This window comes from Crassostrea angulata, chromosome 1 (genome assembly GCF_025612915.1).
Source record: "Crassostrea angulata isolate pt1a10 chromosome 1, ASM2561291v2, whole genome shotgun sequence".
Classification (NCBI taxonomy): Eukaryota; Metazoa; Mollusca; class Bivalvia; order Ostreida; family Ostreidae; genus Magallana; species Magallana angulata.
In genome coordinates this window covers 46,136,363-46,162,515 of record NC_069111.1, presented here as the reverse complement: position 1 = coordinate 46,162,515, position 26,153 = coordinate 46,136,363, and the positions used below count along the sequence as shown (strand labels likewise).

The 26,153-nt window shown below is 33.0% G+C and overlaps 3 protein-coding genes and 1 pseudogene across 4 annotated transcripts; 1 reads left to right on the top strand and 3 right to left on the bottom strand.

Moving 5' to 3' along the window:
* Window positions 1-233: 233 nt before the first annotated feature.
* LOC128192734 (uncharacterized) lies at window positions 234-1,016 on the bottom strand (annotated as a pseudogene).
* LOC128192728 (uncharacterized protein K02A2.6-like) lies at window positions 1,003-5,260 on the top strand. The gene is made up of 2 exons (XM_052865663.1): window positions 1,003-1,017; window positions 1,499-5,260. Exons 1-2 carry the CDS (start codon window positions 1,003-1,005, stop codon window positions 5,258-5,260), a joined length of 3,777 nt encoding a protein of 1,258 aa, XP_052721623.1.
* Window positions 5,261-10,847: 5,587 nt separating this feature from the next.
* On the bottom strand, window positions 10,848-14,448 carry LOC128172959 (scavenger receptor class F member 1-like). Its single transcript, XM_052838732.1, has 5 exons — window positions 14,332-14,448; window positions 14,151-14,203; window positions 13,901-14,041; window positions 11,684-11,789; window positions 10,848-11,504 (listed from the first exon to the last, which is right to left on the bottom strand). The coding sequence occupies exons 1-5, from the start codon at window positions 14,445-14,447 to the stop codon at window positions 11,492-11,494; spliced, it is 429 nt and encodes a 142-aa protein (XP_052694692.1). The 5' UTR covers window position 14,448; the 3' UTR covers window positions 10,848-11,491.
* A 6,689-nt stretch (window positions 14,449-21,137) lies between these two features.
* On the bottom strand, window positions 21,138-23,931 carry LOC128156614 (uncharacterized). 2 transcript variants are annotated; one of them, XM_052818817.1, is made up of 6 exons: window positions 23,821-23,931; window positions 23,575-23,627; window positions 23,349-23,480; window positions 22,914-23,028; window positions 22,770-22,816; window positions 21,138-22,626 (listed from the first exon to the last, which is right to left on the bottom strand). In XM_052818817.1, the coding sequence occupies exons 1-6, from the start codon at window positions 23,916-23,918 to the stop codon at window positions 22,175-22,177; spliced, it is 897 nt and encodes a 298-aa protein (XP_052674777.1). In that variant the 5' UTR covers window positions 23,919-23,931; the 3' UTR covers window positions 21,138-22,174. The 2 variants fall into 2 exon arrangements, with proteins under 2 accessions (XP_052674777.1, XP_052674785.1); XM_052818825.1 differs by lacking the exon at window positions 23,349-23,480.
* Between the last annotated feature and the right edge of the window lie 2,222 nt (window positions 23,932-26,153).

Genomic DNA, 26,153 nt, shown 5'->3' with positions numbered 1-26,153 from the left:
ATAACATCTAAGGGGGATGTTTTGTGTCACAGACCCTTGAACAGCCAGAGGGCTGTACATATATAAAAGCCAAAACTCTTGGCCAACAACAGCAAATGACATATTTGGATTACATTCTTTTTTCAAATGGAATTGTATGCCATAATCTCTCCAGCCGAGAGCTTTTGCACGAGTAGCCCCTAGTCTGATAGTATGCATATACTTGAATAAAGCTGTACTGCACTCAGGGTGTGCTAGGACATATATAGAGGCATAGACCAGAAATGCATCAGTCCATACCTGAATATCTGTAATAACCTTGGGTTTGTATTTGGATGAAAAGGTAATGTTGCCACCTTGCATAGAGAAGTATTTGTATCGTCATTAGGATCAGATTGATTAGTGCGATCGACCAAAAGCCCCAAGTTAACATACTCGCCGTTAGCTATTTTTAGCTTGAGATTATTCGAAACATTATGCCCAAGGTCATTATGATAACTTTGCACATGAGACATTTGATTGTTACTTATGGCTAGTGTAGGTAAAATGTCAGTACCTGGATATTCTGCGAATGCATCCTGTGTCATCTCGTTCTGGGGATGAGAGGTCTCTGCCTTACTAGACATGGCGGCAATCACTGCCCGTGTCACCTCGTCCAACTGCTCTCTGTTCAGCGCTGCTGGTTGCTTTTGGGTTGACACGGTTTCTCATCTAGGTTAGGTGAGATGGAGAAATCAACCATATTCAAACTATGCTGGGGACCAGATAGATCAACCAGATTCACACTACGCTGGGGACCACAAGAGCTGTCTGTTGCAACGCGCTTCCGGTCGCGCGGCTTTGCTCGTGGTGTAGGTGGGGGCCTCTCGAGCTTTCCTCTTTGGCATAGTTTACTCATTAAAAATAATAAATAAATCAACACATATATATTTTGTATGATAAAACAAAATAATCGCCGGATGTTTTTGAAAACTCGTGCACGATCGAGCAATTGCTACAGGTGCTGCGTTTTATTTTGAAGCAATGGCTACATCTGCCGTATTAATATGAACTGATTGAATCAATAAAAATCTAAGCTAAAAAAGAGTGTTGTGTATTTGACTATGTTCGTATTATTCCGGGATTCGTTAATCCGCACCAGTGATCCGGAATTTGTTCATGTTGGTTTTTTTATGTTGCATTCATTAAAACGTGGTTACAACGACAACACGTGTTATCATATTTCTCACATAACTTAGCCACACGGAGATCTAACAACTGGCGACGAGGTGTAAGTACGAACCTACTATCGTTTGTTTACCATGCCACACATCGGTAAAATCGAACAATTTGACGATTCAGTTGAATCGTGGGAATCCTACGAGGAGAGATTGCATGCATTTTTTCTCGCTAATGACATAAACAACGCTCATAAGGTGCCTGCTTTAATCAGTTTAATTGGTCCTAAAACGTACACACTTTTGAAAAACTTAATTGCTCCAGCCAAAGCAACAGATAAAACATTAAGGATCTCCTTAAGGCACTGCGTGAACATTTGAGCCCAAAACCCTCGGTGATAGCCGAACGATTCCGATTTCACAAGCACAACCAACGGCCTGATGAATCTGTACTGACATATATTGCCGAACTACGCAACTTGGCAAATCATTGCCAGTTTGAGGCAGCTTTAAACGACACATTACGAGACCGACTAGTAGTAGGTCTTCGTCAAGAGTCTATTCAAAAGAGACTACTTTCAGAGACTGACCTTAATCTGGAGAAAGCAATCAACTTAGCAGTTGCTATGGAAACAGCAGCGAGGGATGCAGCTGAAGTACAGGGGGTGAAACCTGAGACAGTGCACAAGATTAACACACAACCCGAACCGCGTCAACCTCAGCTATTCAGCAAGAAACCTACAGTGAGAAACACTTCATCTTTTGCACGTCCAACAACCAAGAGAAACACATGCTACCGCTGTGATGGTGAACACCCAACCTCCCAGTGTCGACATATTAACTCCGTCTGTTCTTATTGTCAGAAGGATGGACACATTGAGCGAGCATGTATGAAGAAGAAGCGCAACAGAAACACGGGACGTAACACTTCTCTATTCTACAATGAAGAGGAGGAATTTGATTCTGAGGAAGAACACTACCAGGAGGGTGAAGGAGAACCACTTTTACACATTACTAGTACCTTCCATATGAAGTCACGTCATGAACCACCAATAACAGTGCACCCAGTTATTGAGGGCAAGGTCATAAAGATGGAAGTTGACACAGGGACAGCTGTTTCAGTGATCTCAGAAAGAGATTACAGTGCAAACTTCAACACGGTTAACCTTGAACCATCCAGCGAAATACTGCGAGCTTGTTCAGGAGACACAATCCAACCCTTGGGCAAGATAAAAGTGAATGTGAAACTCAACTCCCAAACAGCTAACCTTGACTTACTTGTTGTACCACATGGTGGACCAGCTTTACTCGGAAGAGACTGGCTTAGAAAGCTACAACTCAACTGGCAGGAGATCAAGACTTTGCGCGCAGTTAATTCAACTTACCAGTCATCACTGAAGGATCTACTTGACTCGCAAAAGGATCTGTTCGCACCTGGGGACGGGATCCTCAAGCATATAAAAGGGACAGTAACAGTGGACCCTGAAGCCAAACCGATATTTATGAAGGGCAGAAACTTCCCATATTCCTTGAGGATGAAGGTTGAACAAGAACTTGAGAAACTACAGGTAGATGGAATTATTGAGCCGATGGCACACAGCAAGTGGGCTACCCCGATAGTCCCAGCCATCAAGAAGAATGGCAGTGTTCGGTTGTGTGGTGATTCCAAAGTAACCGTCAATCCAGTAATGTGTGTGGACAAGTATCCTCTTCCCAAAATTGAGGACATATTCGCAACTCTTGCTGGGGGTAAGAAATTTTCAAAACTTGACCTGACGCAGGCCTACCGCCACATGAAACTGGATGATGATTCACAGGATCTACTTGTTATCAACATCCATACGGGACTTTTAAAGTACAAGCGACTCCCATATGGCATCGCATCCGCTCCAGCTTTATGGCAACGAACAATCGAGCAAGTACTACAAAATATACCATCAACACAAGTGATCATTGATGACATTACTGTTACCGGTCACAATGACGAGGATCACTTACAGAACTTAAAACTTGTCCTGGACCGTCTTCAGTTTTATGGACTACATGTGAACCTTCAAAAGTGTGAATTTTTTCAAGCTAAAGTCAGCTACGTTGGACATGAAATTGATGCTCATGGCCTACACAAGTCACCTGACAAAATTAAGGCAGTAAAGGAAGTCCAATGCCCCAAGAATGTGTCACAGCTCAGATCATTCTTGGGTCTAGTGAACTACTATCACAGATTCATAGACAATCTGTCAAGTGTAGCAGGACCATTACATGAACTTCTCAACAAAGGAACCAAGTGGGAATGGAGCTCCAAGAGAGAAAGAGCTTTTAAAGAAATCAAGGAGTTGATTTGCTCTGACAAAGTTCTGTGCCATTACGATACTAAACTACCCTTGAAACTAGCTGCAGATGCTTCGCCCTATGGAATCGGGTCTGTACTTTCCCATATGTTTCCTGATGGATCAGAAAGACCCATAGCATTTGCGTCACGCACATTGAACCAGGCAGAGAAGTCTTATTCACAAATAGACAAAGAAGCCCTTGCTCTGTATTGGGGTGTGAAGAAGTTCAATTCATACCTTTATGGTCATAAGTTTACTCTAGTGACAGACCACAAACCACTGCTTAGTATATTCAACCCAAAGAAATCCCTTTCTGTGATGACAGCGGCACGTCTTCAGCGCTATGCAGTATTCTTATCAGGATACCAGTATGACATTGAGTTTCGTGGAACAAAGTTACATGGTAATGCAGACGCACTTTCCCGTGTACCGCTACACAGTGTCGATCAACCACAGGATGAGAAGGACCCTATTGATTTGTTTTACAACAAGCATTTTGATGACCTACCGGTAACATGTGTGCAGATTCGTAGAGAAACACAACGTGACCCACTTCTTAGTCAAGTTTTGGATTATGTGGTAAGAGGACATTTTCCCCAGGGTTGTGATGACGAGCTAAAACCGTACTTCAATCGCAGAGATGAACTCAATGTTTATCAAGGATGTGTGACTTGGGGAAATCGTGTGATCATACCAAACATTTTACGTGAGAAAGTTATGACAGAACTTCATTCCGGCCACATTGGTATTGTCAAGATGAAGGCTGTAGCTAGATCCTATGTATGGTGGCCCAAGCTTGACGAAGCAATTGAGGAAATCTGCAAGGTTTGTTCTGGTTGTAGAAGTGTCCAGAACACACCTTCCGCTGCACCAGTGCACCCATGGAATTTCCCGCCAAAGGCATGGCATCGGTTACACATAGATTTTGCCGGCCCGTTCCAGAGCGCCATGTTTCTAATTGTTGTAGACGCGCATTCAAAATGGCCAGAGATTTTTGAAATGAAAAGCACCACAAGTAATGCTACAATTAACACCTTACGGACACTGTTTGCACGTCAAGGGATACCTGTAGAGGTAGTGTCCGATAATGGACCTCAGTTCCGGTCAGAGGAATTCCGCCAATTCATGGAATCTAACGCTATCCGACATATAACCTCCTCACCGTTCCATCCGCGGACGAATGGTCAAGCCGAGAGGTTTGTTCAGTCGTTTAAGAAGGCAATCAAATCAGCATCAGGAGATTCTACATGCATCAACAAGAAACTTAACTCATTTCTTTGTAAATACAGAATCACCCCACAAGGAACCACAAATGAATCACCTTCCATGTTGATGTATGGCCGAAATATTTGTACCCGTTTAGACATCATGAAACCAGACTTGGCTACTACAGTCCTCTGTAAACAATATGGTTCAAAGGCAAAACACTGCGGAAATGAGATTCGGGAGTTCTCTGAGGGTGACCCAGTAAACACACGCGATTACCGCTGTAATGCAGACAAGTGGACGAAAGGACAAATCCATTGTCGAACTGGACCCCTGTCTTACAAGGTGGACGTCAATGGAACGCTATGGAGAAGGCACGTTGACCAGATAGTTGGAACTTCAAATAATCAAGCTGCTGACCCAACTCCTGTGGACATCACTGCTGAAACTCTGTTTGAGTCATCCGTGAATGTACCATGTCCTCCTGACAGTAATAAGGAATGCGAGAAGGATACCGCGAGCAATACACCAACACCACGTCGAAATCCACCGCGAGCCCGAAACAAACCGGACAAGTTGAACTTGTGATTTTGTTTGTAACTTGGCATAGTCATGTTAATTTACCAAGATGAACTAATGCTGAATGTTTGGTTATCCTGTAACATTTATAATTGTGTTTTATTGATAAGAACTAGTTTGTGCTATTACATTTTCACTTTTGTTAATATGGTAACTCTTTAACCAGTCAGGGAAGAGTGTTGTGTATTTGACTATGTTCGTATTATTCCGGGATTCGTTAATCCGCACCAGTGATCCGGAATTTGTTCATGTTGGTTTTTTTATGTTGCATTCATTAAAACGTGGTTACAACGACAACACGTGTTATCATATTTCTCACACAACTTAGCCACACGGAGATATAACAAAGAGAATTAAAATTTTGTAATTAGAATTGGTCGTAACAAAATAATTTACACAAAACGACGGCAAAACTATTAACATTACAACATGGATAGAACCTGAAACAAAAACACGTCTTACCTCTTGAATTTTTTGCAGGATGACTGATGCAAGTACAGAATGACCTCACAGGTTTGGCTTATAGCTCAAAATTTAAGGCCAACGGTAAGGCTAATACCAGGAGGCGCAGGTTATTGTGGGAATAATAGTTGTGAAATATGTGCCGAGATTTATGAGTTGATAATAAAATAAAATGTAAATATGATAAAATCTAAACATGATTTCCCTTTGATAAATGGATTAAACTCTGATAAGTTAAATCGTATTAATCTTACCACACGTGGAGTTTGATATGCAGCCAACAAACTGATTACAACTTTCGTTAAAAGAACAGTTGCATGGTGTTCTACAACTTGATCCATAGAATCCCCATGGACAAGGAGTAGTGCATTCTTCTCCAAAATATCCAATGCACTCTTTTTGAAAGAAAAAATCCAAAGTATTTCTAATTTGAAGAAAAAAAACATTAATTGTATATACTTCATATCATGATATATATAATTAAAAAAACTTCTCTACTTGTACATGCTCCTTTTATTAGTCGAAAGCCAGCACAGCATCGCGTAGAGTTGCTAGTAATACAATACATTAAAAAGTTACTTTTACATTTAATATAAAAAACAAGAGGCCCAGGGGCCACATCGCTCGCCTGAGCAACAATTGCCTTAATTCTGATCAAATTAGCATTACAGTATCAAAACATCTTGACAACTAAGTACAGTAGATCTTGCTAAAAAAATTTTGAAAATCTGCCAATTTTTATCCACCTTTTTTTCTTTGGTAAATACCAAGCCCCTTTTGTTGTTGTACCTGTACAAAGATTTTTCTCTTTTCCTATATACTCCCCACCCCCATTTTGTGGCCCCACTTTTCTCTAGGGAATCATGGTTTCATCAAACTTAAATCTGCATAACCTGTGCTTTCACACTAAGTACTGAGTTTTGGACCGAAAACTTTCCCAGAATATTTTTAAAGATTTTCTCTATATATTCCTATGTAAAAATTAAAACCGCCATCACGGCCCCGCCCTACCACTAGGGACTGTGATTTTGCAAACTTGAATTTACAATACCCGAGGATGCCTCTACACAAGTTTAAGCTTTGATGGCCAAATAGTCTTTAAAAAGAAGATTTTTAAAGATTTTCTCTATATATTCCTATGTAAAAATTCAACTCCCATTGTGGCCTCACCCTACCCCTGGACTATTATTGAAACAAACTTGAATCTATATGATCTGGGGATGCTTAAACTCAAATTTTGGCTTTCCTGGCCTAATAGTTTTGAGAAGAAGATTTTTAAAGATTTTCTCTATATATAAAAATTTATCCCCCATTGTGGCCCCGCCCTAACCCCAGGGACCATGATTTGAACAAACTCGAATCTACATTATCTGAGAATGGTTACACGCTAATTTGAGCTTTCTTGGCCAAAAAGTTTTTAAAAGAAATTTTTAAAAAAATTTCTCTATATATTCCTGTATAAAAATTTATCCCCCAACTGTGGCCCCACCCTAACCCCGGGGACCATGACTTGAACAAACTTGAATCTACACTATCTGAGGATGCCTACACTCAAATTTGAGCTTTCCTGGCCTAATAGTTTTTGAGAAGAAAATGTTTAAAGATTTTCTATATATATTCCTATGTAAAACTTGATCCCCCCCTTGTGGCCCCACCCTACCCCCGGGGACCATGGTTTGAACAAACTTAAATCTACACTATCTGAGGATGCTTCCACTCAAATTTGAGCTTTCCTGGCCTAATAGTTTTTGAGAAGAAGATTTTTAAAGATTTTCTCTATATATTCCTATGTAAAACTTGATCCCCCCCTTGTGGCCCCACCCTACCCCCAGGGACCATGATAAGGACAAACTTGAATCTACACTACCTGAAAATGCTTCTACTTTAATTTGAGCTTTCCTGGCCTAATAGTTTTTGAGAAGAAGAATTTTAAAGATTTTCTCTATTTATTCCTATGTAAAACTTGATCCCGCTTTTGTGGCCCCTCCCTACCCCCAGGGACCATGATTTGAACAAACTTGAATCTACACTACCTGAGAATGCCTCCACACAAGTTTAAGCTTTTCAGGCCGAATAGTTTTTGAGAAGAAGATTTTTGAAAAATACCAACAAATTTTCAATAATTCTCAATTATCTCCCCTTTAAATAGGGCGTGGCCCTTCATTTGAACAAACTTGAACCCCCTTCACCTAATGGTGCTTTGAGCCAAATTTAGTTGAAATCTGCCCAGTGGTTCTTAAGAAGAAGGTGAAAATGTGAAAAGTTTACAACAACGACAGACAACGGACACATTGTGATCAGAAAAGCTCACTTGAGCCTTTGACTCAGGTGAGCTGAAAAGGCATATGATCCGTTTTCTCTATCAGATAGACTTTAAAGGCTTCGATCCGATTGTTGACTTAGAGAAGAATCTCTTCTTCCTTTATTTTTGAGGAAGCAATTTATTTGCTGCTGCACACTTACTTTTCAATTACGCAATCCTCTTGGCCTTTGGATATCACAATAGTGATCGCAAAAATAACTACACATGAGCATTCATAAACTTGATGACTGTTTATCACATTTATTCATATGCTTATCCTTAAAAGTGTATTTTATTAATAATTCGCGTTGAATAACCTCTTTAACCAATATTAAGAATAACAGGGATGTACAGGGAAATGAGAATTGTAAGGAAGTAAAAACAGCCATTTGCAATCTGATAAAAAATACAGATCTCTACATAAGCGCACAGCGCAGAGAGATCTGTACACTTATCTGAATAAAAAGAAATTGCAATTACTGTAATATATATAAAAATCAAAACTGTGCGACCTCATTGCAATTATGTTCCTCTCATTTTAATTTTTTATGGCATTTTTTTGCCATACAATTGTTTATACTTAGAATTAATCTAAGAGATCCACTACTGGATAAGCGGATATAAACAAAACTATTAACAAAATTGATAATGTTGATGTGACAATACCATAAAACTTCAAGAGACGATCGACACGCTGATAACAGTTTGTATCAGACGACAAACTGGATGCAATGCCCAAAGACCGACGACTCGACGTGAAGCGTATCTTATAATATAATTTAAAAGTTAAGTCGACTCCAATACTATATGAATAAACAGCCAACACAATGTTACATGTAAGAACTCTTTGATGTTTCAAAAAACCAAGCATTTTCTCTTTTAGATCAAAGTACTGAAGTACTGACGGAAGTTTATGTTATTGATTATTTTTATGCTAAAATCAACGATATGTTATTTTGCTTGGCAAGTAGTTCCTAAGCTGTATATGAACAATATTGCAAACATTTTTTCTAATATGAATTTTGGGGTTTTTCCAAGCAATATTGAACTCTGGCGTAGGAATACATAAAACCACAAAAATATCTATGTTGTTCGTACTATTAGAATCAGACTTTTCATAAATAAGTTTCTTTGAAAAACATTGCTTCTAAATACATTGCATCGAATCTATATATTTTTCAGTACCTTGTTTTGTCAGCAATGGTGAGCAAATGTGGCATTTTAATTATGATTTTGAAATAGATATATCTACCATGAAACCTAGCTCATTTTTAGGTCACTTGGAAACATGATAAAACCCCATGCATAATCATCTAATTTGACACAGAACATAGAAAAGTATCATTTATATAAAATTGCAGGTCGGCTGAAATTTTCAGTTCAATTCTGAATTTTTAAGTCTTTCATACTTTTGCGGAAATAATTCACATGGATGTCATTTCATTATATTTTTCTACCACATTCCATATGGAAATATGATAATAACACACACAAAGTCATTTTAATTGAAGCAAAATATAAAAGTTTATCGATCATTGATATAAAGTTTCAGGTCATTCAGGTCTTAAGTATTTCATGTCTTTAGTATATCCTGGTTAAAATAATGTTTTACTTCCGGTTCGTCAGAATAACTGCAAAGAAGAGTTGATTAAAATCAACTCCCAAAAATGATAAAATTCTAAAGGCAAAACTGAATGTGTACAATGCTAAAACATATTTGTATATCACAATATGTGAAAAGACGGTGAGAAAATTATCATCGACACTCATGGAAAAAAAAGATTATGCTCGTACTTTGACATAACAAGTTAGATATTTACATCCGAAATATTTAAAAAGAATGTTGATACTAAAAAAAGACGGAAATATAGTGACAAAATGTTGATTTTTCAGCAAAACCCATCATAATGACGTTTATCGATATTGTTTGTACTTTGATTTTGATCAGTCTTCTCAATAAAAATAAATTTATGTGTCTGTCCTTTACCCGCATTTGAAATTCTTTTTAAAGCATTCCAGTATTGTTTTGTAGAATTCTATTTTATGCAGTCTTTGTGTATATTTGACACTCGTATATATCAGGATGACCTTTAAATACGTTACATGTATATACATGTACTTATGAAGTTTCATTTTTGTTTGTTCAACGTTTCAGCAAACTGATTCAAATAAGTATGAATGTTCCCCAAGATATTAAAAGTAAAATAGGTTTTCTGTCCAATTGATTTCCTTATCAATCAATTAACTAACTTTTCGGTTCCGTTCCACCTTTAAGCAGCCCTCAAGATACAACAGCCGCTGTTGTGCCTGAAAATTGGTCACCAGGGTATTGTAAAGATGTTTTACCATAAAACAATGTGTATATATATATATATATATATATATATATATATATATATATATATATATATATATATATATATATATATATATATATATATATATATCCAAGAAAAACCTCAGTGGTCGGTGAAATATATATAAAACTTAAATAAATGAAAACACAAAGATCGAGTAAAACATAAGCGCTTTCATTTTCATTTTCTTCAGATGTTTTATATATATATATATATATATATATATATATATATATATATATATATATATATATATATATATATATATATATATATATATATATATATATGTATGTATGTGGGTGGGTGTGTGTGTGTGTGTGTGTGTGTGCGTGTGTGTGTGCGTGTGCGTGTGTGTGTGTGTGTGTGTGTGTGTGTGTGTGTGTATCACATTCCTATTGGCCGTTTAAATGTAATTTATAAGACGAGAATTAATAAACATTCAAATTTAATTTAAAATCGTATGTGTTTTAAAAGCAGCTTAACGATTGTTTTCATATCTTAATGTTTCCTATTATTATATCAGTCTTAAAGAGAATTGATACAATTATGGACAATGACTTGTAAAAAAAACCCATAGAGCTTATGATGTATAAATACACTATAAAACATATTCATTAAACATTCCTGATGACAGAATTTTTCTATGTCGTTTAACATATATTGTTGCGTATTCCTTATGGCTGTTTATTTGGTCGGCATTAGTTTATTAAGATTTCAATGAGAAGTTAATTTGAGTATAGAAATGCCGATAATTGTTCCAACAGCTTTTCTGATTATCGAGATTTGTCGAGTTGATAAAGATCATCACATTTTCGCATCTTTGTGGATGTCTGGGATAGTAGGTTTGTATTGTTTAGTTAGATACCTATTGTGTATTAAATTTTGTTTCTTTGTTGTGCTATAATCGTCAGAACAAATATCAACCGTGGCAGATTTTTGGAAATGAATATGGTTATATCCAGTTGACACCTGTCCATATGAAGAACCGCTGTGTAAGTGTTGATCATCACAGGTCACATGATTTTCTTTATTTTGGTGTATTTTAAACCTTTTCTCTGAATTGTTTAAGCGAGCTTTAAAACTTCCTAGACTTGAGATCTTGAAATTTTGTGTCCATTACATTCTTTTCCTGTCAAACAAAATTTAAATTCAAGAAATAAAAAAGAATTCAAACACTAGTAAAATTGTGAAGAATTACTAACGTTAAAATTAGACAACTAAAAGTTACATTTTATGTACACAAAAAATTATATTAAAAATGATGAATGTGGCTTAAGTTTAAAAAAAAGAAGACACGTTTCTATTTACCTTAAAGAATAACTAATGCAGAGGACAGAAATCAAACCTTGAACACATAACAAGGTAATCAATAACTGCCAAATGAGGTCATGTTGCTCTACATTCTGCTGCAAATCTTGGAAATATAAATGTATATAGAAGTACATATAAAGTAATCATCAAGTAGAATACTGGAATTTAATTATTTTCAGAATAAACAACACTTAAAGGGGCATGGTCACGATTTTGGTCAAAAATTATTTTTCCGATTTTAATATTTAGAATGCTTCAGAAAGGCATTTTTAATAGGCAACCGAAATTTGAGTCTCATTTGTTGAGTTATAAACGTGTTACAGAGCTTGAAATTCTTCGCTATGTAAACAAAACATTTGTTTACATTTTGAACGTTGAAGTAAAAAATTCAGTTTTAAACCTAAAACGAATGTGTTAAACGTTAGGAATTGGATATCTATTCTTTAAAAAAAAGATAAACAAATAAGCTGGAAAAAGACTTTTTACTGGAATATGGAACCTATGTAAACAAAAACGGCACGAGCCTTGTTTACATGACAAAGAAATGTGAGCCCTGTATCTTGCTTATAACTCTACGAATGACTCTCAAATTTAATTTGATCATTAGAAATGCATTTCTAAAGCATTGCAAATAATAAAAACATAAAATAGAATCTGACCAAAATCGTGACCATGCCCCTTTAATAATAACAAAGAAACACATTATTTTAGAATTTCATATTTTAAAGACCCAACAGAGTTTCTGTATTTTTATCACAACTACCATTCATAGATTATCTAAACTTCTACAGGTATATCAAAATAATAGACTCAAATGTTTGGCTTTTGATACCGAAAAATCGGAGGAGCACTGTCTTTTGATTAGTAGATTTTAAACATCTTTGGTACTTGAAGATTACCAATTTGTTTTTATTTTTTCTGAATGAAGCTTCGCTAATTATTAGTCAACGATAATTTCGGAAATCATCTGGATTTTACAATCTTGCGCATTACATTTACGCTAAATCATTTGAGGATTATCACTGTGTTGAAATCAGAGAGGACAAAAGTTAATATATAATTGTTATTTTTTAATTTTTTCGTAAGAAATCATATATATATATATATATATATATATATATATATATATATATATATATATATATATATATATATATATATATATATATATATATATATATATATGAAATTTTGAATTAAAATTTTCACACATAATTGTAAAATCATTTCTGTGTTTATCTATGCAAATGTGATATTGTGGAAACATAGACTAAAGACAAAGAAATATTTGATTCCATGCAAACAATATTCATCATATTTTTAATGAGAGTGTAGATATAATGTTATATCATCAAAATGATAAATGTCCTAAGGACCCGGTTTAACAATAGTATATATAATACTAATATAATATAGAATGTGTTCCGTATATTGTCTCTGTAGCAAGGGAAATACGGGAGATGTGCATTTACTAAAAATTCCAGAGAGATCCGAATGTCAACATGGTGTTTAAATTAAACGTTGGTGAGAATGTGTTGAATTCTTCCATTATATGAATTAAAATTTTAGATGAAAGGAAATTTACAGTCTCTAAATTGTTTGTTATGATTAATTCAACCCATTCTGTGTAACACAGTTACGGAACAATTTATATATTTGTAGTGTTATAAGAGTTCATTTATTACAAGAAAAAATTTATCAACTCATATAGCAATAAAAAAAATCGATGAAAACTTGAAGTAATAGAACAAAATATATTTGCAAAAATTAGACAATGCTGATCGTTTAAATCCTTCTTTTTTATTTCTTCAAATGAGAGAGAAAGATAAAAAGTGATTGAAACTTCCCTAATTTATTTTGAGTTTGAATGAAATTTGAAACAACTCATCAACAAAATTGTTAAGGGATGTCGCGATACAAGATAAGGAAGTTAAAAAAAATTGGAACCCAAGTATTCACGATATCTCCAGTAGACAAAATAACTAGTCCTCATTTTAAACAATATTTCCTCCTTACAAACAAAATGATGAGATATTGCTCGTTGTATCAAGATATAAAGTGAAATAAATGCAAATCAATTTGCCTTTTAAGAACTGTTACATGTAAAAGGTGCAATACATGTACAACATGCAGTGTATCATCCGATTAACAATCTTTAAATTTATAATTACATGTTAAATGATTGTTATTTTGTTCTTTTTAATTGAATCTTACCACACGTGGAGTTTGATCTACAGCCAACAAATTGATTACATGTCTCGTTTACAGCACAATTGCATATTAATCTACATCTCCGTCCATAGAACCCTGGTGGGCAGGATCGAGTGCAACCTTCTCCAAAAAATCCTATGCATTCTTTTTGGCAAAAAAACATCATTAAATGTTTAAAAGCAGCAACCAACTACTTCTCGTTATATCATAAAATCATGCTTCAACACCTTAGTTAAGAAATAAAGCAAGTTACCTTCGCATTTTCTGTTTATTTTTCGAAAGCCAGAACAACATTGTGCAGATGAGCTTAATCAAAAGATATGTGTTAATCGTTATAGTTAATGCATTGATAGCATTAGTGGTCCATCTGATATATTACACAACTTTTGTCCAAATATTTGACTATTTGAAGAGAAAAATATGTAGACACTTACTTGCTTTCTGTGCATTTCAGCTCGTCACTGTACGTCCCGATAGTGGTCATCAATATGGCTAAACACATTTGTAGGAAAAAATAAAAAAAGTCTGTCATGATCATTCCAGTGCTCATCTTCAAATGATTTGAGAAAAATTATGCATAATTGATTTAAAACAACAGAGACTTTAATGTATATGCAAACGGATATTTCAAAAAAAGTTCACACGGAAGTAAAACCTTAAATTTGGATTAATACAATGAATTCAATATTCAACAACAGATGTAACTGCCATTATTTTGCTTAGTACATAAATAATTTTTAATAATCGATGTCATTTTTCAGTGTTCTTTGTACTGTGATTTTGATCAGTCTTCTCGATGGTAATATGTATGACTGTTTTTACATGCATGTCTTTTACCCGTGTTTGATTTGTTTTTGAATTTGAAATCATTACATAAGAGTTTGTATAGATTTTTGTTGTATTTATTCTTTGTGTATATTTGGCATTCGTATATATCAGAATGACCTTTAAGTTAGTTATATACTTATGAAGTTTTTCGTCTAGTCCACGTTTTAGCAAACTAATTGAAATCAATTTGAATAGAAAAAAACTGTTATACAAAAACTTGTTTTAATAATGTTCACCCAGATAGGCTCAATTCATATAAAGTAAAATAGTTTTTCTGTCCAAGTTATTTCCTTATTAATCAATTAAATTTTAGGTTCCGTTCCACGTTTAAAAAGCCCTCAGGATACAACAGCTGCAGCTGTACCTTAAAATTGGTAACCGGGATATTTTCAACATGCTTTACCGTAAAACGATATTGACGAATTTTTAAATTAAGCTACAATAAGGCAAAATTATATACATTGAATATGTCACATTCCCGTTCGTCGTTTAAATTAAATATATAAGACGAGAAACAATGATCATTAAAATTTAATTTCAAATTGTCTGTGTTTCAAAAGCAGCCTAATAATTGTTTTTATGTTAAAATTCTCTATTATCTTTTAACAGTTATTGTTTCATTCTCTAAATGTTATTGTTTCAACAGAGTATTCAAGAAAATTGATACAAATTATTATGGACAATGACAACACACTTATTAAGAAACCGTAGAGCTTATGATATAATAATACACTAGTACTGTACAACATTAAACATTTCTGATGACAGAATTTTTCTATATCGTTTAAAGGGTCCTCCACGCATGTTCTGCATACCTGATCATTCTTCTAATTTCTTAAAGCTATTGATTATAGCATGTTTTTGACTTGAAAATAAAAAAAAAAATTCAATGGGAGAGGGGGAATCATCTTTTAAATTTTACCGCTTTTTGTGAAATAAAAGTCCGTGTTCGAACGCGGGTTAGTAGACCGAACCTACCCCAATTGCCCCACCGAGTGAGACTTCGCATCGCATCTTGGAGATATAAATTGTTTTACAAAGCTTTAAAAGTCACGGGGTGTCAAGAATCCTTAACCGATATTGTTGTGTGTTCCTAATGGCTGTCTATGTTGTCGGCAATAGTTTATTAAGTTTTAAATGAGAAGTTGATTCCTAATGGCTGTTTATGTTGTCGGCAACCGTTTATAAAGTTCTAAATGAGAAGTTGATTTGTGTATAAATATGTCGGTTATTGTCCCAAAAGCTTTTCTGATTATCGAGGTACATCGAGTTAATAAAGATCATCACAATTCCTCATCTTTGTTGATGTTTTGGATAGTAGGCTTGCAGTGTCTAGTAAGGTACCTATTGTGTATTAAATTGTGTTCCTTTGTTGTGATGTAATCTTCAGAACAAATATCAACTATAGCAGCTTTTAGGAAATGAATATGGTTATATCCAGTGGACACCTGTCCATATAAAGAACCGCTGTGTAAATATTGATCGTCACAGAACACATGGTTTCCGTTATTTTGGTGTATTTTAAAGTTTTTTCTGAAATGTTTAAGTGAGCTTTAAAACTTCCCAGATTTGAGATCTTGAGATTTTGTGTCCATTTCATTTTTTTCCCTATCAAACGAATTATAAAATCAATAAATAAAAATGTATTCAAACATTCGGAATTTGTTTCCTTTTTGCATGTGTATGTACATCACTGTTATCTAAAGACTGGTCAAATTAAAGAGATCAGTAAATGCAATAACTCATTTGTGTTATACAATTTTAAGACAGCATGGATATAAATGTGATAAACATACAACAAATTCATGTGCGTTTATTGTGTATTGTGTCCATTGTGATATCCAGAGGCCAATGGTATTGCATTTTAAAGTAAGTGCGCAGTAACAAATTATGAAATATAAAGATGAAGAGAGTTTTCTCTAAGTTAAACTTTTCTTTAAGGAAGTTAATGAATTCTTTAATTATTTTCTCAAAGAAAGAAAAGGTTATATTCCATGATGTTGAATAAAAAAATCAAGTCTTTCAAAATAGTTCTAGTAACCCTGGACAATATTGTAGTGGTTTTCGACGTTTATACGGAAATGTACAGGTAAACAACTCTATCTTCATTACAGGTGAACAACTATAGAGATTTGTAATTGGTTTGTTAGCTGCATATCAAACTTCACGTGTGGTAAGATAAAGATATTAAAATGAAAATAATAATCATTCGGGAAAAAATATTGTAACCTAAAAAAGCGGGGGCATTAGTTTTGTAACATACATTTAGATTCAAAAATTTTGACTATACTCTATTTCAAATCAATTGAAAAACTTGTAATATGTTTTGAAAATAATTTACCTTAGTTGTATTCTTCAGTACTATTTTCTAATCAATAATTATATGATTGGATTATATGGTTTCTTTAACTTTGAATTAACACCTAATCATGTTTATACTATAGCATTTATCTTTGTATGAGCACTTTGGTGACGCTTTTCGTGTGTGGTCATTATCTTATTCTTCAAATAAATAACCTCAACCATTAGTATTTTTAATTAACATCATTTAGTATTCCTAAAACATTTATCAAAATACACTGGATAAAACTCTGCCACTGAGTCGACTAAAACGTGTCTGAAAAAATGACGTTTTTATTTTTTTTCCGATGATTATTTGCACAATAAGAGCTACTTATTTCATTAGATGTTGTATCCTATTAAATATCTAAAAATGACTCGATATTTTACAGTAACTCAAAATTATCCTTACTGTGGTGACAATTAATTAACACTTGGTTATATGGACTTGGTAGTTTATGAGAGAAACAAATTTTGAAGATTTAAATTAAAGATTTAATTAAATCTCAGGGTATATACTTTCAAGTGTACACGTAGGATAGTGTTATATTTCGGAAGGTGTTTACAGACTGCCGGTGTTTACTTAAAAGCTAAAAAAAAATCCACAGGAACCTCAGTCACGTCATATATTTTTTCGGAATAAAAAAAAATACACCGCTTATCTAATGTGTTATTAGGTAAGCAGTGTGTATTCTTATTGTGATAAAAAAAAATATGACGTCAGGTGCCTGTGCTTAAAATGATTAAAAAATGTAATTTGAGTCATGTGACAACCTTTGAATGTTGTTATCGTATAATATATTTCTCCCTATAAACTAAACTAAAATGTTTTTAATTGTTTGTTAGAAGGAACGTGAAATTTTCAAATCATTTTATGCTTGGTAGAGCTTTGATAACATGGTAACATGTAAAAGATGAATTTAAAGTTATTTCCCTTTGCATTGTATGCATGGTATACCTAAATGTAACGTAAATCATTATTGGGATTGGCAATGTAATAATATAACATTTCTAAACCTAGCTCTTAAAGTAACAAATCATGCAACTTAAACATACGCGATATTCTGTTTCATATCTCCCAGTATAAATATTGTTTAAAATCCATTCTTAGAAAAATAACACCTGCCCCGAGAATTGCGGGGCTTTCTTCTAGACTGTTCAAATTTTGACAGTATGATCAGAATAAATTGATGAATGTATATAACTTTACTTTTTGATCACATATTATTGTTTATGGATAACATCATTTTGCTGTAAACTTTAAAACTCATGCTATGGAAAAATCAAATATGACCAATTTTTTCATACTACTAGTAGTAATATGTGATCAAAGAAAGATACGATATGAACAGTACTGATCGAAGGTGGAACTGTGGACACTTGAAGTATATGCATGGTGTCAGTACATGTACATCTAGCTGAAAATTAGTACTACTTATTAGTGGGATTTGACATGCAATGGACTAGTGTCCCATTCTTCACCCATGGCACCTCAGAAACCAGATATGAGACATATGACCTACACCGACGTCTAGTTGCATCAATTGATTTTGTCATTCATTTACACCTATTTTCGAGTCATGTACTAAGCAAGAATCTCCAGCCTTATGTTTGGGCTAAATTAAACCTTTGTCAGATTTTCTTGAAGTTTTTTAATTCATTTATAATTTTTATCCTTTATTAATATAGCATCAAAATTGCTTGTTTATTTTTGTTTTCGGTTGCCATTATAGTGCTTCTGTTATATTTTTTTTGGAAATTCTATATTGCTTTTTGAAGTGGGGGGGGGGGCACTGCTGGGTAGTTGTTGTTGTAATTTTTAATCATAATCATAATACTCATATATAACGAATATTGAAGATGTGCTTATATGGATATCGATGTAAAGAATAAATCCCATATAAAACTAACGTTTACTGAGATCATTATCTACATGTGCCACATGTTAAAGCAAAAATTAAGCTGAAATGTCTCCAGGTGTTCAAATTCATTCAAGAAATCAGGAAGATTGTACGTGTACATCAGGAACATTAGTTTGAGAGATAATACTTTAGATACAGTGCTATTTATAATATTGGTATGAGCTTGCGTTTACATTTGGTGTGATTTCCAGTTGTCATTGAAAATCGCAAAAAGTATTAAAGGATGAAAAAATCTTTGACCAGAAAGATAGTGCTATTAATAAATCTTTAAAACTTGTTCCTAATTAGGTTTCTCACTGACCGTCTACAGAAATATGTCGAGTACGTTGTTGATTTGTCGCATCGCTCAATTTGCATTTGTTCAAGGATTACCGGTATATTATTCATAGTGTACATGTTGGAAACATAAAAACTAAGCACCTCAATGTACTACGGAAGCGTATTAGTGCCACATATACACTTCACATGTTTTTATTTTCAACACTTTAAAGTGTTAATTTACTCATTAGTCTGTAAAATTTACACTTCAAAGTGTAAAATTCACACTTTAAAGTTTAAAATTTACACTTTAATCTGTACATTTTACACTTTAATCTGTAAAATTCACACTTTAATCTGTAAAATTTTCACTTTAATCTGTAAAATTCACACTCTAACGTGTAAAATTCACACTTTATTCTGTAAATTTTACACTTTAATCTGTAAATTTTACACTTTAATCTGTAAAATTCACACTTTAATCTGTAAATTTTACACTTTAACGTGTAAAATTCACACTTTAATCTGTATTTTACACTTTAATCTGTAAATTTTACACTTTAATCTGTACAATTCACACTTTAAAGTGTAAAATTCGCACTTTAATCTGTAAATCTCACACTTTAATCTGTAAATTTTACACTTTAATCTGTAAAATTCACACTTTAATCTGTAAAATTCACACTTTAATCTGTAAAATTCACACTTTATTCTGCAAATTTTACACTTTAATCTGTAAAATATACACTTTAATTAGAAAATTTAACACTTTAAAGTGTAAAATTCACACTTTAATCTGTGAATTTTACACTTTAATCTGTAAATTTTACACTTTGATCTGCAAAATTCACACTTTAAAGTGTGAAATATACACTTTAATCTGTAAATTTTACACTTAAAAGTGTTTAATTGACACACTATCTTGTAAAATTGGCTCATATATACACATACATTGGAGAATATTTATCATTTCCGATGGTTTGATCGAAGTATTATGGACTGAAATATTTTAATTAGTATATATTGTCTTAAATACAGTGACATCATTACACAGTGATATTTAAAAAAAAAACCGTGGATTTTTTAAATAGATATGTGGTTTTATGCCTCGGCTTTTTTCTACACTTTTTTGTATGATTTTACAAAAAAAATAATAAATAATGTTGAATTAATGATCATTCAAAGAATATACATCATTTATCATTCTGTCTAAACCTCGATTTAGCATAAGTACATTCAGTATTTTGAGTTGTGTACGTACTACAAAAACTTGATTAAATAGAATTGTACTGTATACAAATGAATAAAATTGATGCTTTAAACTAGTCTTGTATACATTTAGCGGGCTTGAAGACTGTGTATTTGCATAAAATTGAACAAAAAGTCAAAACCCCAAAACATTGTTACAGATAATTCTACATTTTATGTTGCGGCCAACATATAACTACATGTATGTGGTGGCCGGCTGGCCGTCAGATAATTTAGTGGTGATCGTTAGTTTTTAGTCCATTAAGTTATCACTTTTTTCAGTTTTTGTGAAAATTTTAATCTGATTGAAAGAGACAAGGGAAACGGCTTGCATTATAAAAAGCCCTTAGCGTTGAACAGCTTTTGGCCTTGCGACACTGATAAATTTTATCTAAGAGAATTTAATCATTACTTTTCAGTTTTTGAAAAATTGAATACTGTTAATGAAAACTCATTTCTCGATTTACAGATTAAAGGGTAAAATTTATAGATTAAAGTATAAAATTTACAGATTAAAGTGTGAATTTCCACTTTAAAGTTTGAATTTTACAGATTAAAGTCTGAAATTTACAGAATAAAGTGTAAAGTGTAGAAAATAAAAAAAATTGAAGTGTATATGTGGCACTAATACGCTTCCGTAATGTACACTAAACAACATTAAATTTAAAAAATACCATGTGTCTGTCACACCAACTTAGATGCTGACAAATTTAAAATAAATCTGAATTTCCCCCTCAATTTTGCCCACATTGAAACTGCATATCAACTCTAAAAGGTTTCATGAACTTACATGGATAAACATAATTTCATCATTTACTTTAGAAAATATTCTTTTTTAAAACTATTTAATGTATTTTTAAATTCGCATTTAATGATGAAAATAAACCAACAAATTCATAATATACATATTTTTTTTTTTATCTCAAATAATCTTACATCAATATTTTTACAACATTTTTGTTGAAGCCGTGATATTTGTGAAGTTACATTTCAAAACAAAAAAAAACTTGACAAGAAATCAGCGTTGTTATAGAAAATATTTAATCAGAATATCGGATGTTGAAAAAATTCCAAGAGAGGACCATGAATTGTCGTGTTCGTGTACTAGACTTTAAAATATTCATCATTTTTTAGCAAATATTTTTGGATATTACTTTTTAAAAATTAACACGAAGTCTTTATGTTTTAAAATAGGCCTACATTTATTCATCAATCTTTTAGTGTTTTTGTTACGTGTTCAAATAATTCTTCATACCTGTTGCTGCATGTGTTGCCTAAACAGGATTTAGGCAATAAAAGATGTCTCATATACACTTATTGATGACTAATTTAATGTCTAAAATCAAACAGGTTGTTTATCTATTCACAACAATGATTAGAATAAGACATTTGTTTTATTCCTTGTGCTCTTTATTCCTTTCATATTTTCCTTTTTAATTATGGCCAGTGATTAAATTGGCTGACCAATATATTACTATCGAATCAGGTGTTTATTCTCCGTGGCGGTAAAACTGAAGAAATTAGTGTTCTTAACATGTATGGCTTTCAGTGGTAATTCTTTAGTCGTGGTGAGAGCGAGCTTGATTATTAGCATATTTTGATATTTGATTTATAGTGGTAAAAAGAAGGACATTAAAAAGACGTTTATTTTAGTGGGGGTTGCTTAAAATAATTCAAATGACTATAAATGTTCTATCAGAATAGTTTGATTGTTTGTATCCCCCTTGGCCTTGCGCCATTGATTTGAATATATATCATGGTGTGTATCCGACATATCTATCTTTAGATCAGAGCATGACTTTGATATTCTCTTATTCTGCCTAGCAAGCTGAGATACACTGACATAGCAATCGTCTTCAGGAAATTCGGACATCATGACGAGCGGCATTTTACTTTTAAAGCGTGCATCAATTGCACTATAATATTGTTCAGGCATCTCGCTAATTGATTTCCGTGAAGTGCGCCCTTTGAGGAACAAATGACTATAATCCGTTGAACTTAGTCTATTTTCTATAGTTTCCCTGTGGCAATTTCCTTTACCAGCAAGGAGCATTCGAGATTCTCGAATATCATCGTAGTTTTCCTGATAAACTTCGTGGTTTTCAGAAAAGGGTAGTACATTCACTTGAAAACCTACAAGAGAATATTTTCCTTCCGCATAAATTTTGGTGTTCAGAGATATTTCATATCATTTATTCCAAACAAAATCAATGTAATTAAAACTTTTGATGAATAAATTTGAAAACAAAATCTGGCATACAATGCACTAATAATACCTGTTTGACTTTCGGTGGGATATATATTGCTTTGCAAAATAGTGTGCCTGAAAATCAATATGAAATACATATATCCAGCATGATGATTATTTAAATTTTATCAAAGAAGATATGATGGCTTTTCATTATTTTGTTTGTTCTTACCACCTATAGAACATGACACCAACAAACACCAATGCGAGTGATAGCATGGCCGATCCGGATCCAATCACCAAAAAAAGCATTGTGTTATGACACTCTGTGCTGCGGTCCGTTTTATCTGGTCAATTATCATTTGTAAAATAAATATAAATTTTTGAGAAAAAAATATATATAAAAGAGAGTTATGCGATTTTTTTTTTTATAAAAAAATAAATGCATGCAAATAAATCTCGCCATGTCAAATCTTAAAAATTTCCCTTGTTGCTGAATCATAGAGACTTGTTTTAAATTTTGTATTAATATTCATGAATAAATGATAAAATTTATTATTTGTTCATGAATAAAAAAATTGAGGCTTCTATGTCTATTCATGAACAACTAACTATATATTTTCAAAGTACATGAAACTCTGGTAAGAAAGATTTTAAAGGAACTCACTAATTGTTTGACAACCGAAGTATTTATTGCAGATTTCGTGATTCTGACAGTTACATTGATTTTTACATAGATATCCAAAATAATCATCGGCGCATGGCTCTGAACAGTTAAACCCATAGGCTCCAAAACATTCTATATAAGAAAAAACATTACACAAAATACATGAATTTCTTCCGTTACATATTTATGTACAAGAAAATTTATTTTTACGAAACGTTAAACATACCTTCACATATCCCCTCGTGTCTATAATATCCTGTGCAGCATTTGATACTTCCACTGTAATAATATTTCATTTTTAAATGTTGTTACAACAAAACTCTTAGAGAATACATGTAGTTAACTATTTTTAAAGGAAACACATTTTTAACCAAGGCCTTTAAAAGAACGCAAGTCATTTTTAAGATTTGAAATAATAATCTATCAAAATCTGATTAAGTAACACTTATGAAATAATTCGAACAATACTTACTTATCTTCTCTGCAGTTATTATTCGTAGAATTAGTGTCCTTACTTTGTACTTGCATGTACTGCACAACCAACACAGTTGTTAACGCGTAATTAAGCATTTTCGCATTGAAGCCATTTATCTTTCTGCAACGAAAAACTTTTTCCTGGTGTTTACATCTGAACATTTATTATTATGAATGATCATACATCACGTGATTTATTTTCATGGCAGTCGGCCAATATAAAAGCAGACTATATGTACATTGAGAGAACTGGTAACACGTGTTTGAATCTAAATTTTATGAAAAAAATGTCATTTTTACAGAAGACATTTTTGACATTCTTTTGCTATTGTTAAATCAGTTTATCATAGCATTTTTTTTAAAAAGTTACATAGTATGACAATGAGCAAACATTAATTAGTTTTTAACCACGCATTCTTTTGTAACTAGATTAATTCCTTTTACTGACACCGCCAGCAATTGAAATTTTATATAAACTTTATATACATAAACTTTTAAACTCATATTTGGTTTTTATATAAAACTTGAAGAACATGGACACTGTGATTTCTGTAGTGGAGTAGAAATCCACCAATAAAATATATGCCATTTTAAATCGTAACTAGATAATCGACAGGCAACCGAAATATTTATTGCAAATTTCATGATTTTGACAATCAGACGAGTGTTGACACTGATATCCAAAGTAGTTATTATTGAACGGCATTGAACAATGAGGTCCAGCGGCTCCAAAACATTCTATTATAAAAAAGATTGCAGAAACATATTCATAGCCTCTATTTTTCGTGTAATGAATTTGATAATTTAAAAAAAAGGTCAATCAAACAGAGCGCATCTTTACATATTTCATCGTCAGTATAATATCATGTACAGTTTTTAATACTCCCACTGAAATGATATTTATTTATCTTAAAAATTTCATTTCATTTAACCAAAGCTCACTGCATGTAAATTAACAGTTTCAACCTAATTCTTTAAACGATTGACATCATTCTAAAAGTTTGAAAAGTATTTCTAAATCAGTCTAAGCAAAACACTTTTATGAGCTGCACCACCAACAACATTTTTAACGCATATTTTAGCATGTTTGCAATCAGCGCAGAAATATTTGTAAATAGAAAAAAGAATTACACGTGATTAAGGACGTACTAGTATTTAAAACGGGATCATAAATCAACAGATTTATATATATTAACATTTTCCAGTCTCTTTGCCTGTGATAACAGTACGTATCAATTTTGTACTATAAAACCCATAACTTCAAATTGTGTATAATTGGGGCGCCAGCGGGGTTCGCTAATCGTACAATGGCTTTAACTTATACAGATATAAGTAATAAGGAATCATTCTTTGAATATTATGAGGTGATAATTTCGGTCGGGGCGTAATCAAATCTATCATAAAAAAGTCTGATTCATAAAAAAATATGTAAAAAGAAGGATCGAAGAAATGAACTATAGCTTACATTATAAATTCTTCCATCGGGCGGATCAAAACTTTCAATGATACTGCGTACAGGTATAGTTATGTTTGATAAAAGTGATTTAATTCTGATTTTAAAATTTAAATGTGAATCACACTTTTACAATTATTTGTTTGCTTAAGAAATTCAAACAGTCAAAATCAATGCTTATAAGAGTCCAACCTAAACATCTGCAGGGTGGTTTGTAGATGGCTAGTGAAATATACACGTACAGGAAATTGATGTCTATTGTACGAAAGCCGAGAAGGATCATTCGGGATACGAGATTCAAAATACGAGATTCGAAATTCGAGATTCAAGATTCGAAATTCGAGATTCAATATCTAATTAATCAATCAAATCAAAGATCTGAAAACACGTATCCTAGCGACATCAAACTGTTCTAAATAAAGATCTTATATACAAATAAATGCTTTGTTCACTTCTCCCTAGCTAACTAAACAATTGTTTGTATTTATTTTTACACAGAATATTCAAGTAGACTAGTAATAATGCAGCGTGTTTCGCAGATCTAAGTGATTTTGTTTGCCCTGGTGCATTTCCACCTGATGCGTTTGAACCCTGGGGTATTTCACCACCAATAGTTAAACCCCGGCTTTATTCATCCTTTTTTGTGTAAAAATGCGGCCAATTTTCAATAATTTTACTATGTAAATTAAATAAGCTTCAATTTTCCCGAGAAAAGTCCTGACCCCCTGACCCCTTCCTTTATAGACCCCCTCCGCGCATGAAGATTATAGTAACTAAAATATGTTTTAATCTAAATATATCAGTCCAGGTTTCACCAATAAATACAAGCAATACTTATCGTTTTTTATGTATACAGGCATACACTAGTACCATGATTA

Excerpts from the sequence above, each read along its gene's own strand:
- LOC128172959 (XM_052838732.1), bottom strand. The coding sequence starts at position 14,447 with ATGAGCACTGGAATGATCATGACAGACTTTTTTTATTTTTTCCTACAA. Across the intron at positions 14,204-14,331 it reads CTGAAATGCACAGAAAGCAA|CTCATCTGCACAATGTTGTT; the intron begins GTAAGTGTCTAC and ends CTTTTGATTAAG. Across the intron at positions 11,790-13,900 it reads TAGATCAAACTCCACGTGTG|ATTTGCAGCAGAATGTAGAG; the intron begins GTAAGATTCAAT and ends TATATTTCCAAG.
- LOC128156614 (XM_052818817.1), bottom strand. The coding sequence starts at position 23,918 with ATGCTTAATTACGCGTTAACAACTGTGTTGGTTGTGCAGTACATGCAA. Across the intron at positions 23,481-23,574 it reads ACACGAGGGGATATGTGAAG|AATGTTTTGGAGCCTATGGG; the intron begins GTATGTTTAACG and ends TTTCTTATATAG. Across the intron at positions 22,627-22,769 it reads TCCCACCGAAAGTCAAACAG|GTTTTCAAGTGAATGTACTA; the intron begins GTATTATTAGTG and ends ATTCTCTTGTAG.